The 16317-nt window shown below is 38.2% G+C and overlaps 1 protein-coding gene across 7 annotated transcripts in view; it reads right to left on the bottom strand.

Annotated features, from left to right (window-relative positions):
- Window positions 1-16317, bottom strand: part of MON2 (MON2 regulator of endosome-to-Golgi trafficking) — an 88054-nt gene that overhangs the window by 47319 nt on the left and 24418 nt on the right. For 6 of the 7 annotated variants that reach the window (XM_086610817.1, XM_086610816.1, XM_086610820.1 and 3 more), the window contains exons 5-15: window positions 13188-13317; window positions 12540-12637; window positions 11744-11869; window positions 10804-10998; window positions 9936-10060; window positions 9454-9593; window positions 6966-7119; window positions 4050-4282; window positions 2734-2815; window positions 1841-2022; window positions 477-589 (exon numbers count right to left, since the gene is read on the bottom strand). In XM_086610817.1, coding sequence (XP_086466943.1) covers window positions 477-589; window positions 1841-2022; window positions 2734-2815; window positions 4050-4282; window positions 6966-7119; window positions 9454-9593; window positions 9936-10060; window positions 10804-10998; window positions 11744-11869; window positions 12540-12637; window positions 13188-13317 — 1578 coding nt within the window. Of the gene's footprint in view, window positions 1-476; window positions 592-1840; window positions 2023-2733; window positions 2816-4049; window positions 4283-6965; window positions 7120-9453; window positions 9594-9935; window positions 10061-10803; window positions 10999-11743; window positions 11870-12539; window positions 12638-13187; window positions 13318-16317 lie in introns of all 7 variants that reach the window. The other variant, XM_086610821.1, reaches the window with a different exon arrangement.

Here is a 16317-nt window from a genome sequence, read left to right as displayed (position 1 = left end):
GTTTGCACTGTATCTTTTTTAGAGAAGTAGTTCAGTATCTCTCCTTCTCTCAGTCTTATCTTGCTGGAGTCTAATATGATTTGATCACTGTCCTCTTCTCTCAGTTTCACGTTATTATCAAAGACACAAGTTCAAGTACTCCAGCTTTAAGTGCATCTTCTCCACAAAATCAGAGTCTATCTTAAAAATACCATATAAAAGAACCTTCACACACAGGCACATAACAGAGCTGAGGCTTAGGGTTTTTCAAATGGAATGGATGGGAGCCGGTGAGCTAAGAGTCAGATAAAAAACAAGAGTAAGTCTTTACCATTAGAGAATTTTACTGTTCAGGGCTGTTCCGAATTAAAAGCTTAGGATAATATTTCAGATAATCAGTATTTGTAACAATGCTATTTATCTGTTGTCTATATTTGAGACATATTGAGATGCAGAAGCAGTTAAACAGGATGAGATCACTTAGAAGCTGTACTTACCATTACTGTTCCTTGTGGCTGAAGAGCTAAGGGTTGCCCTACTGCTACAACTTGCTGATGAGACTCACTTGAGGGACTGATCATTTGAACATTCTGTCCCTGAATGGAATATGCTAGAGGAAAATTGAAAAGAGAAAAAATATAAATTTAAAATCCAGTACTTACTCATAGCAACAACCACCTTATGGCAAACGCAATCCAAAAAATTTTTTCACAGTATTAGCTCCCAGGTAGCTCACTTTGAGACCTTCAGTTAAATTTAGATTATTATGTCATTGCCTCTTGGAGTTAAAGGAGTCAGCAATTACTCCTTCTCACTATTAGATATTGCTTGCAATACATTAATACATTTTATAATCAAGACTGAAGTATTTGTACCAAGATACGAACATTAGATTTGTCTCAACTCAGTTATCTGTGGTAATTGTGTGTAAATGGTATCACTGTGTGGTACCATTGTACTAATGCACTCAAAAAATTAAGGTGCCATAAACGCTGTGTCCTGATGTTTTTCCAATACAAGACTTCGAGACAACCATTTTATAACTCACCTGTAAAAAGAAGAGTAACCTATATAAAATAACTTCACTGCTTCATTTCCATAGAGATTCGTGTAGCTCAGTCACGCGCACTGCTTCACAGACTTACGGTCTAATAATACACTTAGCTTGTGGGCTGGAGTAAAGGTGCTGATCCTTGTTCCCTAACTAAGGTATTTTTGCTTTACACTAAGAGGTCTAATGTTAAATCCATCTGTGGATTCTCTAGGTAGTTGTCTTTCTTGGTACACAGTAATTCATTTTCAAAATTAGAAACAGAGTACATCCTCAATTGGCATATCCTGTGAGTTACAACATTCTCTCAGGATGTGTGAAGCATCAATTCAACCTCTTGAAAGCTGAACAGAGCCCAGAACTTAAGACCTTCCATTTACACAGTAAATACTACTATCACTAGACAACTGTAGAAGACTGTAGTAAACCACAAATGCAGGATGTTCTAGCCAGCTCTTAAGTATCTGATACTTAAGTATCTGAGTTGCCCAGAGATCTTTTCAGGATTTGAATGCCTTAATTGCATATCCCAAGAAATCTTTAGGACGATAGACAGACCTCCTTAGAATACGAACTTCTGGTATATGCTAAGCATTCAGGAAGTTTTAGATTGACTAGAATGATACCTAGCAGATGCTGCAAGACTAATGAGTTCTTGAAAGCAGGCTGTCTCGATTCTGTCTGAGGATTCTAACATAATTTACTATAGTCAAATATTACAGTTGCATATCTTTGCAATCACATCCTGAGAACATCTGTATTTAAAGGACAATACACAGAAACACAATTAAGGAAAACGTATATACTTACATTTGCTGGACAGAGCTGCAGTTGTGCTGTTTAATACAGTAAGGGCATAGTGAGGAGGCAAGGATCCTTTGCAAATGGCAGTGATAAAGGCATCTCTTGATGTTATAAGACCCAGTCTTCCACAAAGTGCAGCCATGGTCAGTTCTGCTTTTAGAATATTTTCTGTGGCAGCTTCATCAGTGCTGAAAGAGTACACATTGTTTAGTAAGAATTAATCCACGAAGCAGGCAGCTAACCAAAACTGAAAGCAATGAGAACATATACTTTAAACCTGTCAACTCTATAAATACTAATGAGCAAGCATAATCAATCAACAAAATTCTTCAGAATCATTTCCTATAAAATTGGTCTTTAGTTCTGAATGACTTGTCAAAGGAGACTATGAGGAGATATTTAACACTAATTTCAGGAAATGGTGTTTGATAACAAAAGACTTTTTGAAAGAGACAATTAAGTTACCAAAGTTATGATCTAGTAACTGGCTTTTCCACTCCTACTGCATAGTATTAACAAGAACTGAGACATTATTTAGTCTGTTACCAACAGCAATACGACATAGGTAGAATCACTTCAATGTGTTGAAACATTCAGTCAAAGTAAAATGGAATGAAAATAATTTAAATAGTTTAAACTCAGGCCTTTGAAAATGTAATTAATTATCTACACTGAAATACATTAAAGTTTGATGTTAGACTTCTGGAGACTTCTGTGTCATTTACTCTTAACAGATCCTCGCTCAGTTTAGCCATCACTAACTCACAAACCTGTTTGCTCAGGTGCCATGAACAGCACTCTTTCATACAACTGTCAACTTGACCGGAATCAAAAATCAGTTCAAAATATAGCTGGGAATGTCAAATTTGAAAAATCAAGAGAAATGAAAGACCAAATACCTCGCATCAAGTAGGAGGGATAAAGCAGCCAGAAGACCACACCAGCAAGCATTCACCATTTCTTCCCAGACAGCTCTGCTAACTTGAAAGAAATACATATACTTGTTTATAGCAGAAATATAATATTTTACTTAATAATTTTCAGTTATATCACAAGCAAAATGCTTGCTACTGCAGCTTTTAAAGTGTGGTTTTAGGTGTATATTTACATAGACACACGTATGTGTCCGGCCCATGGCAGGGGGGTTGGAAGTAGATGATCTTTGAGGTTCCTTCCAACCCAAACCATTCTATGATTCTATATGCACGTAAACACACACACTCACACCAGTACCATTTAAACAGCTGCATTTGAAGTAACATTGCCTAAGTCAAAAATGTCATCGAGGCAATGCTTATTCTGAATTACACCAAAAAAATAATCTTACAAAAATATACATTACTATTTTTAATTTTTGTCTGTAAAAATAAACATTCAGAAGCACATAAATGTGGGACAAGAAGCTCACTGAAATTTTGCAGTGAAGGAAAAGTACTCTCCCCACGTATTTATCGTCCTCCTTTCCCCCCGACCCCAAATTCCTTTAGTTTAACAGGGAAAAGAAATACAGGTCTAACAGACCTGTCACCTGCCCGTATCCCTTCCACACCTCCCGCCCCGCCCCGGGCGGAGCCGGCGCCGGCGCCGCTGCAGCACCATGGAGAGCGCTGTCGCCGCGCGTCGCGCCCGGGACACGCCGCTCCCTCTCCCGCCTGCACCGGCCGCGTCCCGGCACAAACCAACCTCCTCGGTTCATATTAGCTCTGCTTTTAAAGAAGTTTTTCCCTAAATACTTCAGTCTTACTGAAAATCTCTCCGTTAAAACATTCATCTTGTTACTAGAAGTACATTTTTCTTTTAATATGGTCATAACTTCCCGGTTTCTCTGTCAAGCTGTCTCTTGTGACCTTGGATCTCAGTGTTAAGCAGAATAAAGGACACAGGAAGGCAGAACAGTAGTTCTGGAGAACAGAATGCCTGTAATCTCTCCCTCACGTCCCACATATGTACATATTAAACAGTATCAACAGATATAAGGAGTCTACGGATAAGGTGCTATAGGACAGAAACAGTACATCAAGTCAACTATTTTTTTTTTTAGAGGCTACTGCTGTTCGGTTACAAAAAAAAAAACAAACCCAAACAAAAACCACTTCATTAAAAGTTTTTATATACGATTTGGAAACAATAAATTTAAGCAACAAAGCATGAACTATTTTAATCCTGCTTCATGTAAAACTGCTGTATGTTACATAGTGTTTGCATCTTCCAGTACCTAGTTCTTTCTCCGACTGGTCAGACACAGACTGCAAGTCTTGCTGCTCTGAAGGCCGTGCTGGTAATAAAGTTGTCTCTGTTGTGGTATGACTGCCTGTTTCTGCCTCTCCCAACTCTCCTTCAATCATGGTAGTGATACCACGGACAAGATCCAGTAAACAGTGAAATGCCACCGACATGGCATAGCCTTCAGGAATCGTAGGTGGCTCTACTTTGTCCAGCATTTCCAAACTAAAAAAATTGCAAGTGCGACAAGTAAGTGTGTAAAAGTACCACAGAGATTAAAAACAACAATAAAAGACAAGATTCCAGACAAATGTCAAGTACAAACAGGTCCCAAATACCACCCTTCAAGATTTATAGTAACTCAAGAAAATAAAATTTCTTGGTTAATTAAGTCATTAACCAAAAGAGTAAATAAGTCACTAAATGAAATAGTAAATGAAAGGCTACAAACTGAGTACAGTATTTAGAACTGCAAATAAATATTAAAAAAAATTAACACATATTAACAAGCATCACTGAATCAATTCTTCTACTTTTATTACTATTTTAAAGTCACTGCAATAGAACCTATTCAGAAGAACACAAGTACATAGCAAGAACAGAGGAAATGGGTCAGAAAGTCATGACAGTGTGAATATAGTTACAACAGACTGAGAACAAATCAGACATTCCATTGTCGTTATCTTTGTGTCCATATAACCGGAAAAGCCTGTCATAGCTAGATAATATACGACCAAATATTCATCACATACATGCACAGGTAAACAATGGAAGTTATTTGTACGAAGAGGAAATGTCTACATGATTCATTGCTGAAAACCATGCAATTAAAACATCGCTATGCTGGAACTGCAGCCTCATTGCCGCTTTTCTTCATATTTTACCTTAATTGCACATAAAGAACTGCTGAGTTACAAATCCAACAGGAAAGAGACCGTAGCTGCCACGGCAGCAGCATGTACACAACGGAGAGACAGTCTGTTACAAAAACCACCTGCTACCCCAACAACCACTATTGCATCATTTCCTCTACAAACTACTCTTAGAAAGGCCAGGCATTCCAGCTACATCATACCAAAGACACTTGTATACTCTAGTGCCACCACTCTTTTCTGCATAAAGGATTTTTCTTGTCCCAAACATGTAATGCTTCATTTACTACCTCTAATTTCCTGAAGATGGCTGCCTCAGATACCTGGGGGCAGCAGCAATATAAGTAAATCAAACGGTCAACATTTCACCCTCTACCTACAGATAAGTGTGTGTATATATATGGCTCTAATTAAAACTATTAATGGGTTTTATAGTTACAATGTACCTGTGAGTTAGAGGTCATGTAGTCTTACTTTCAAAGATGGGAAAGCAAACTACTGAATAAGTGAAGCAAGTTGTTACAGTTACATGTGAATGGTCATGAAAAGTCTTGAATAGTCTTTGTCTGTTCCTCTTAAAAACACTTACTTCCTCACGTAAAGAGGAAGACAAGGCATAGTGGTCTGGGAAGAGACAGGCCCACACTTGTAAAAAGACCTCTATGCCAGCTCTGTTCACAATTCATATCTCCAATTAAATCATTGTGTAGAAGTGTAAGATGCGGCCATTGTATGAAAACCTAATGGCAGCAGTAGGAGAAAAATCAATGCCAGGATGTGACCCAAATCTACAGTTACAGTTAGTCATCTCCTTACATGCAGGGACTACAGACAAAAGTACAAGATATGAGAAAAACTGCTGACAAGACATGCTAGTGACAATTCCGTAATCTTACACAGAAGGAAAAAAGAATATAAAAATTACTCAGTGGGGATCGAAGAGCCACTGAAATGATCCAAAGGTAAGATACAAACAAGTTAGAGCAGCACGGAAGACTGATGGTGGCTGCAATGCTCTTGAGTCAGTTAAGAACAGATCTTGAGTCAGTTAAGAACAGAAAGTGAAGAAAAACGGGAAGAAAAGCAGGAGATTGTAGTAGCTGGCCAAAGCATGAACTAGCTTTCATCTACTTTTGTTAAAAACTTGCATTTCCTGAGAACAGTCAGGTAACCTAAAATAACATTCATGGCCACTGCTGGAACAAAAAGTCAAGTCAACACATACATGTTAAACTACTGAAATCTGAGGATGAATTTGTCTTTCCTTGTCTCAAAGGCAGATAAGGGAGTTTCTGCCTTAAAAAAGTATTGAGATCCAAGCTATTTACTGATTTTGCTGAGTATTAGTATGCCAAAATTTCACAGGTTGTACAAATAACTTCCAATTTGGAAAAGATTGACCCTCAATGGTCATGATTGATATAAAAAAACTTCCACTGTTTCAAAAATTATGTAGTATTCACAGCTCTAAACTGAGAACATGATCTCCATTATACAAAGTCATAACAAATAATTGGTCATTCTAAGGAGTATTCACAGTCTAACCTTTGTATATAGGTCAATATACTGTTTGGAATGGCAACTTGGCCAACATCTACGACAAAATCCTGTTCAATAAAAACCGTAAATACAGTAAAGCTGATGTAAGAAAGCTATTTTTCACTCCCACTGATGACCCATTTGCTTAATGCCCCTAATGTTTGCCATTACACAACTAAGCAAAAGATATTCTAAAATTGATATACACTGTAGTGAGGCCTAAAAGTGAAGAGTTAATATACAGCAACAGTATGTTATGAAAAAAAATCCAACAGATGCTAAAGCCATAGGGGACATTTGGATGAGAATCCAGACCATTCGGACAAAATAGCAAAAAATCATAACACCTCATGGCACCAATAAAAAGAAAACCCTTAATATACCTCAATGCCAGCGAAATGAAGACCTCCATAGCTACTAATAAAAAAAATTAAACTATCAAGCTGGAAAGAAAAACATTTGTTATATAGATTTTTCAAAAAGATAGAGGTACTTACTAGGTAGCTTTAGCACTGCCTTGTACTGTTACATTCAGAATAGGTATCCAAGAGCCTCTGTACTCAAAGGCAGGTAATACAGTTGCACCTCCTCCCATTCCAAGCACTCCAGGGTTAGTCTGCGCTGAGCCAGTATTCCCCGATGCATTGCTTCCTGTTCAGAAAAATAAAGTGATAAAATTAACCAATCTAATTTTAGTGATGAGCAAACATCCTTTCCTACGTTTAAGTCGAGATACATGGATTAAGCCGAGAGACCTTGCTCAATAATAAAAAAACACCATCAACACAAAAAACTATTTTTGAGCTCCCTCTGCTGCCTAAAACACAATCTTATGTGCAAAGCAATTAGTTTAAAAGGCACAGTTGATTGATGCCAACTGCCTTATTTTAGTCAGAATAAAATGTTTCTGTGAAAGGTACTTCAGTATTCATAACATTCTGGGAATGAACTAAACTTACACGGTCTTGATAAAACAATATATACTTTAGCGAAGAGTCAGTCAGATATTTAGAAGTTAAGGATTACTCGAATAGTTGCATCTAGAACTCAGTAGTAGGAAAGAAAGGTTAATCATTGCAAGAACAAAGATCATGACAAACTTTAAAGGTTTCAGAAATGCAAAAGCCACAAGAAGAAACTCAAACAACTGCAATGTTTAAATTTTTTCCATGTCAAGGTAGAAGAAAACTCAACGAAGTGCTGACAACATGCCAACCAACAGCTAGGAGGGAATAAATTTTGGTTTCAATTTAAGAAGCCAAAAAATGTAGATAAAAGGACAAGGAATTCTGTATACATACAGAAGTACTACCCAGGAGTAGGTACCGCAAGTTCAGACTCTCTCTATACAGACAACAGGGAGAGAAGGGCAGAGTCTCCAACAGGGAGACTCACAGCATTTAAAACATCAGCGTAACAACTGCCATTTTGGTGTGCTCGCTTTTAATAAGAGATTAAACTACAAGTTCAGGTAACATGAATACACATAGAAGCCTATGTACACACTTTAACACATTAAAGCTTAACAGGGTGAAGCAATAAATCATACTGCTAACCAGAAATGGTTAACCAAATGCTGCCAGTAACACACTGGTGTCGTTTTCTGTGATCCCACTGAGCAGTCAGATATATACAACTATTTTTATATACCAACATAACTCCTTAAAGTGGTAAGACGGCTTACATTACACCAGTATAACAAAGGTGACACAAAACTTAAGTAGATGCAGCTTTCAACTTCTCCTGTGAAACATCTACTTTGTGGCAAAACTGAGGCTCAAAAGCCAACTACCTGTGTGTAAGACAGCCTGCTATGACAGGGCTATCGTTATCATCAGAAGACTCAGCAGGAAAATCAGGTTGCACTGATCTGCTGTTTGCATGTTAGACATGGCCATATGAGGAAAAGAGGCAGGAAGAGAAATGCATGAGAAAGAGACATGAGAAACGAGTGGCTTCTCATACAGGCATGTTACACGATGGAAAGTACTTTTTTGATTTACCTTAAACGGATTAAACTAACCCAGAAATAATACTACTAGAAGTTTTCTATCAGCATCCATACAGACAGCTATTGAACAACAGCTACTGACACAAATTTCTTCACGTTATTAATGCTAACACCAACTCGGAATTCAGACTTCAGGAGTGAACCCTGGAAGGTGTGAGTCTAAAACTAGGCTTTTTAATGTTTATTAATTTAATAGCAGAGGTGATAGATAATGATTATACTTTGATTACCTATTACCTCTTTTAAGAGGGCATGTCAAAAGACATCCTTAGAAATTATTTTTATATTGTTTGTTGCTGAGGCCTCTGCTTCCACAACCATGGGAAGAAGCAGAGAGCCTTAACTCAGATGTAAACACCTGCAAAGGCATTAACAGGAGGACCATTTCTTCTTACAGAAATAAAAGTATACCTAGCAAAATGCCAAAACCCTGGCTGCAAGAAGAGACAATCAAGTTTAGTTTCTGTTTTCAGCTTTCAGAAAAAGCAAAGATCATCTATAAAACACAACTTTTTCTTTGTACCTCTTGGCCTCCTCAGTCCAGTTTTGTCCCTGAGTATCGAGAAGAATTAGCTATTGCCTCCCAGGATGAAGCAAACACATAGCACTTCAATTTCACACTGCCATAAATGAAATAACCGCATAAGGAGACAGAAATCAGATAAATTTGTTATAGTCAGAAATTAGAAATAATTCCGTCGGAAGAGTTGTGAACCAAGAAGCTTGGTTGCTGTAGAAGCAGATAGAAATGCAGGAGCACCGCTCTGCTGACTGCGGGCTACATCTTCTACACAATACAGGTAGATTGTTGTACCAGACCTGAAAACTCCAGTTTGTCTCAAGCTGGCTTTTTACCTCAATGAACGCAGAAGTACAGAATTGTACCAAGCCAAATGTATGTATTGAATCAAATCAGAATTTGTTATTAAAGAAATTGCTGGAAAACTAAAATGATAGTAAGGACAAGGCTTTACCAGTTTGGTTTGGTGTCACTGATGTGTTCCCTGTGCTTGGTACAAGAAATAGTGACTGGATGAAGGACCCCAGTGCATTCACAATATCACGGAAAACTTTAGTGGAATGTTGCTTCATATCATACGATTGACAAAAGGACCTGGAAAGTATTTTATAAAATATAGTAAGTATTTGACAAATCAGGGACTAAAAGCATATTTTAACAGCAACTTCCTCTCCTCTCCAAACTGTAGGCTAAAAGCACATTCTAACTGCAAATATTTAGGTAAACAATAATATTTAGTTTTAGGTAAATGCTCCTTTGACAATGGTAAGACAGAGGGTTTGCAATACTCAAGTAACTGTAATTCAGCCCCTACGTAATAGGCATTGAGTAATGCATTAAGTTTCCACATATTTACGACGTTTTAGGAAGAATTTTCCACCAGAGAAAAAGATTTTTTAAATTTTATGTAAAAGTAGAGCTCAATATATTTAATACCTTAATAGTTGAGGCTGCACACAAAGTCTGTGAATAGATTCTACTGCAACAGCTCTTAGCCACTGTGGTTTGTCTGCATCCAGAAACTTAACTAGCAACGACAGGAAGATTTCACATTCTGTTACCTAAAAGATATAGTTTATAGCCATTAAATTAAAAGAAAAAGCCTCCTACACAATATTTTCTCCAAAAAACTTCTGTTTCATCTTCGTAGTCCTATTGCAACAAGTTTTGTACAGGATCTAAAACACCCCTTCAATGAGCATTTACTCAAAAATCATATGAAACACATACCTAATAATCATCATTTCTCTGCCAAGCTAACACCAGGTATACAATGGCATTGAAGGAGTTAAATTCCACACAGACATTACATTAAAGTACTTACACGTGCTACAGTAAACAAATGAAATGGAAAAAGATCTTTTTTAGCAAATATCCAAAATTTGGGAGGTAAGAACAGCTGAACACGTGTTTTTCATGCACATTCTGTCAACAGCTTTAGCAACCCAAGTCAAAAGCCTCTTAGCAAGTATTAACAAGGCACAGCAATCAACAGTATCTAAGGCCAGGCAAAACACGCAAGAACATCAAACGGTTCCCAAACCTCAACTGAAAGGCAGTTAAGTACAGAATAGACAACAGCTAATCTACTCTGAGAATTTATACAAGCTTATGTTTAATAAAATCATACAGGTTGAATACATGTAAACACAAACACACATAAGAGGGAAAGAATATTTAGACTTTCCTTCCCCCAGTACACATCAACAGTTTCCGAGAAATAACTAATACTATCACTGATCACGATACTGGCATGTACATAGAAAAACAGAACTGCATAAAGAAAATTTGAACGTATCCTTACCAGTAAACTGTAAAACTGCTTAATCAAAACAGAAACTACTCTCAGCAAACGCATACAGATGGGGAAGTAAGGTTTTTCCACTGGTGCTGGGGAAGATGATGTGCTGGAACCTTGCCTGAATTTGATGTTTGGGGAGAAGAGCTTTATAACAAGAGGGCATACCCTTTCCTTAAGAAGAAAACTGAATTCCTGATGCTGAAAAAGAGAACAGAACAAATCATAAGCAGATACACTTTAATTGCTACCAGTAGCTCTGGTTATGCATCTTATTTACATTTACTCTTACGATCAAGCACTCTGAAGTCCTGTAAATCTTAGTATAAATTACACACTCAGGAAATGAAAAGGAAGAAGGGCAGACACCTTTGTAAAGCTACCAAAAAGCATGATGAGATTACATAGTCAGGTTCATACCATGCACCCCCCTTCTTCTTGCAAACTGAAACAGGCTACTAATATATAATTTATTATTTATCTAATTTTTTAATTTAGCAAATGTCTGCTAAAATGTGCTACTGTAGGATCATGGTGTATTTATATGCAGCAGATCCACACAATTCATAGTTATGATTCTTGCTGCTTTGCAAGTGGGGTGAGGTTAATATTTTTGTAGAAATAACAATGCCACAAACAAAGTAACAGCGCTGTCATAAACCATGGAAGATAAGAAAATGCATCTTTGGAGGAGATATAAATGGCAAAAGAAGAAGTGAAACAGAGCACAACACGCTCTGCACAAACACAAATAAAGCGTATGGAAATAGAAAAAAGTGGACAAAAAGCACACAGTACTTTTCTATCATAAAACCCCAAAATGTAAAAGCCACAAGTCCTTCTGAAAAGTAGTACTCACACGAAATTAAAGAGAAGTTAATGAAGCGTAAATTTCACTACCCATGTGAACAAAAGACTTCCTATTTTCCCTCCAAGAGCTACTCACTTGTAAAAACACTTGTGGAAAGTCATTGAGGACTGACTCAAGAAGTTCAAGGCCAAACGTCCGGGTCATTTCTGTCATACCCACGAGCCAATAGGGAGCATCAGCATTAACTAACTGACAAAGATCCTTGAAAAGAAATAAAATAACATTTAAATTCTCTGTACAGTCCTGTACTGGCATCAGTTTTCTGAGTCTACGACAAAATCTACACCCTCTTCCCTCTTTTGTAATGACTAATTTTCCAATTTCAACGTAATTTTTCCTCAAATACTTCTTTTACATAAACCATCAAGCAAAAAACTTTTTAAAAGAAATTTGAAGCTTTGCTGGTATTCTTGAAGCAATTGGGTTCATTCCTGCCGTCAAAAGTATCTCAAGACCAGTGAATTTGTTAAGTCAAGGAGATTTTTATCGGTGCGATGAATAAAACTACTACTTTTCATTATATATTTGACTTTAATATACAACACCAAGCGTAAGAAGCAAGACTGAACTGTAGTAGCAGTGTTTGGCTCACGATAAAAACAATCTTGGATTTAATGCAGACATGAATGCTTAGCTACTATTTAAGACTTATAGTAAAACATTTTCCTAGCCCACTTTGTCTTAATTTTCCAATCATCCTCCTGGGATACAGCATATCATTGCCAATTACAATAAACGTGCATACGAAGGCCTTGAGGCTCTGGTTAAGGACTTTGTCAATATCACAACAGCAAATTTTTGAAATTTCTTAGAGAGATGTAGAAGCACTCAATCATAACTGCAAAGGCATAAATATATGCTTCCAAGCTACCTGAAAAAGCATATATGCATCCTTAGCACATGGCTTCAGTGTACTGACAGATCTTCTGTTACTATTTCCTTGAACTGCAACTGGCTGGTCAACAGTATCTGTGTAAAAACAAAAAGCAGTTTTGTGGACAAAGGAACTGTTGAAAATCAAGTAGGCATTAAGTGTTCTTACAAAAAGATTCTAGGAGAAGGACCAGGTAATTCTTCTGCAACTTATCATGACCACAGAAATAAACATTGGATGAAATATCAAAGATCATCAACACCAAGCACTTCTTTCCAACAAATGTTCTCTTCAAAACTACTACTGTCACGTATTTCTCACTCCGCAGTCTAAGTTACCTTCACCTTAAACGACACCCTCACCTCAAATTCCTTCACACTACTAACGTGAAGACCAGTTCTCACAGCTTGAAAAAAAATCTAGGTTTTATATATTGCTGTATTGACTTGGACTGACACAATGGCTAAGTATTTCACCACCTTTGAATACAATACATGTATAAAAGACAGTAAAAATTAATAATATCTGTGATTTTTCTATAACATCTATAGACTTTTTACAACTACTTTATCTGAAAAAGATAAATATTTGATGTGTGTCCAAAACCAGGTTAATACAAGCAAGCAGAGTAAGAAGTATGCCCACCTTTGTATCGTTCATCTTCAGCAACCACTCTCTCAAATACAACAGTAACCACCTGCCGTACTGTAGCTGCCGCAGTGTTATTTGTAATATTATCTTTTGTGAAGTGCAAGCGAAAACAAAGTACGATTGCCTGGAAAAAAAAAAAAAACACAAACACGACCATAGAAACCACTTTACAACAATATATTTTCATCTTTTAGCCAAGAGTCAAGACATGTGATTGAGGAATACTTTCCGCTACAGTTTGTCAAAAGGTTGCCTGAATAAAAATTGTTTTAATCATTTTAAATTTGAAGAACCAGAATAAATTTTATGGATTATCCTAGCCAAAAACCTCTTTAGTAATCCTCCCCAAAGGTAATCTAGAAGCGGTATTAACTGAAGACATTACAATGTGACAATAAAACTACAATCATCATACAGAGAATACACAGTAATCAACCACAGAAAACAACTTGTATGAATATTAATGTCAAGAGGACATTAGGATTATACAGTTAATCAGAGAAAGGTGAGTCAACTCCAAAGCTAAAATACCATTCCTCTCCTACATTAAATCACAATACATCCATAATCATTCTTCAGCCTGGAGAAGAGAAGGCACTGGGGTGATCTCATTGCAGCCTTCCAGTACTTAAAGGGGGCCTACAGGAAAGCTGGAGAGGGACTTTTTACAAGGGCATGTAGCGATAGGACAAGGGGCAATGGCTTTAAACTGAAAGAGGGGAGACTTAGACTGGATATAAGGAAGAAATTTTTCCCTCTGAGGGTGGCGAGGCACTGGAACAGATTGCCCAGAGAAGTTGTGGATACCCCATCCCTGGAAGTGTTCAAGGCCAGGCTGGATGAGGCTTTGAGCAACTTGGTGTAGTGGAGGGTGTCCCGGCCCATGGCAGGGGGGTTGGAACTAGATGATCTTTGAGGTCCCTTCCAACCTGAACCATTCTGCGATTCTATAATCCTATGTTGCTTTGACTACTATCATTCCTAAGGTGCCTATTTTAACGTGTCATTGTGCGGCAGTGACCCGAATACTGTTTCCCACTGGATTTCACATTACCTCTAACATATAGTTTAATACTTACTTATTTTATAATGAATTTTGAAAATCTAACTTCTGTCTGCGTAGTGAAACCTGTATTTCTTGTTCTTTTCTCTTTACTCTGTGTTCTTGCACTTGCAGGAACCTAAACCACACCCAGTCATAGTGCTACATGCTCTAAGTCATAGAAGAAGCAGAATTTTCTTTTGTTTCTTTTTCTTGCAAGTGATTTGTGGACCCTGCTCAGATGGCATCCTCATGTTAGCTTAAAATTTTATAACACAATCATAAAGAAAACCCTGAAAGTCCAGAGGTCTATCTTTCCTTAACTTAAATCAATCAAGCTGAAACATGAATATGTAACACGTTTGGTTTAAACTGGTTTTCTCTAAGAACTTTTCAACATGTCAAAAAACAACTTTCAGATATTTCTCAAAAAAAACTCTTGGGGGGAAAAAAACAAACAAATCATTGCACCATTTTACCCATGCCAATTAGTGCTTTTATTTGGTTAACTGAGAAACTCTAGTAATTTCAGACCTTGGATAACACCAAGATATTTTACAGGATATTGCTCTGTAAGGAATGTTTTTCTCTTACCCCTGTCAAAGCTTGCCCAAATTTGATTATATATTTCTAAATGTACTAGATTTTCATGTGCACTAAGGAAATTGTTAGAAGTACAGCAATTAGATTCTCCAGTAATTATATTATGTGAGCATGCTTCTAGATCAGGACACAAGACAAGAGAAAAACATGCTAGCTTTGTTTTTGTAACTTCGCTTTGTTTTGCTTTTGTGTCTTTCCTTCCCTTGGTTAAGTACATTAATAATGATATTAATATTGCAGAATGGTTAGGGTTGGAAGGGACCTTAAAAGATCATCATGGGCAGAGAAATCCTCCACTACACCAGGTTGCCCAAAGCCTCATCCAACCTGGCCTTGAACACTTCCAGGGATGGGATATCCACAACTTCTCTGGGCGACCTGATCCAGTGCTTCACCACCCTCAATGGAAAAAATTTCTTCCTTAGATCTAATTGAAATCTACCCTTTTTAACTTTAAAGCCATTATCCCTTGTCCTATCACTACATGCTGTTGTCAAAAGTCCCTCTCCAGCTTTCTTGTAGGCCCCCTTCAGGTACTGGAAGGCTGCTAGAAGGTCTCCATGGAGCCTTCTCTTCTCCAAGCTGAACAAGCCCAACTCTCTCAGCCTGTCTTCATAGCAGAGGTGCTCCAGCCCTCGGATCATCTTCACGGTCCTCCTCTGGACCCACTCCAGCAGCTCCCTGTCCTTCTTATGCTGGGGACTCCAGAGCTAAACGCAGTATTCCAGGTGGGGTCTCACGAGAGCTGAGTAGAGGGGCAGAATCACCTCACTCGACCTGCTGGCCACACTTCTTTTCATGCAGCCCAGGATACAGTTGGCTTTCTGGGCTGCAAGTGCACATTGCTGGCTCATGTTAAGCTTCTGATCAACCAGCACTCCCCAAGTCCTTCTCCTCAGGGCTGCTCCCAATCCATTCTCCGCCCAGCCTGTACTTGTGCTTGGGATTACCCTGACCCATGTGCAGGACGTTGCACTTGGCCTTGTTGAACTTCATGAGGCTTGCACAGGCCCACCTCTCAAGCCCGTCAAGGTTTCTGTGGATGGCATCCCTTCCCTCCAGCGTGTCCACAACACTACACAGCTTGATGTCATCTGCAAACTCGCTGAGGATGCACTCGATCCCACTGTCCATGTCGCTGACAGAGATGTTAAACAGCACCGGTCCCAACACTGACCCTTGAGGAACGCCACTCATCTCCACTTGGACATCGAGCCATTGACCCCAACTCTGAGTATGAGACCATCCAGCCAATTCCTTATCCACCGAGTGGCCCATCTCTTAAATCTGTGTCTCTCCAATTTAGAGACAAGGATGTCATTTAGGACAGTGTCAAAAGCTTTGCACAAGTCCAGGTACATGATGTCAGCTGCTCTTCCCTTAACCACCAATGCTGTAACCCCACTGTAGGCGGCCACCAAATTTGTCGATCACAATTTGCCCTTAGTGAAACCATGTTGGCTGTCACCAATCACCTCC

Source organism: Tauraco erythrolophus, chromosome 4 (assembly GCF_009769465.1).
Source record: "Tauraco erythrolophus isolate bTauEry1 chromosome 4, bTauEry1.pri, whole genome shotgun sequence".
Lineage (NCBI taxonomy): Eukaryota > Metazoa > Chordata > Aves > Musophagiformes > Musophagidae > Tauraco > Tauraco erythrolophus.
This window is presented reverse-complemented; position numbering and strand designations above follow the sequence as displayed.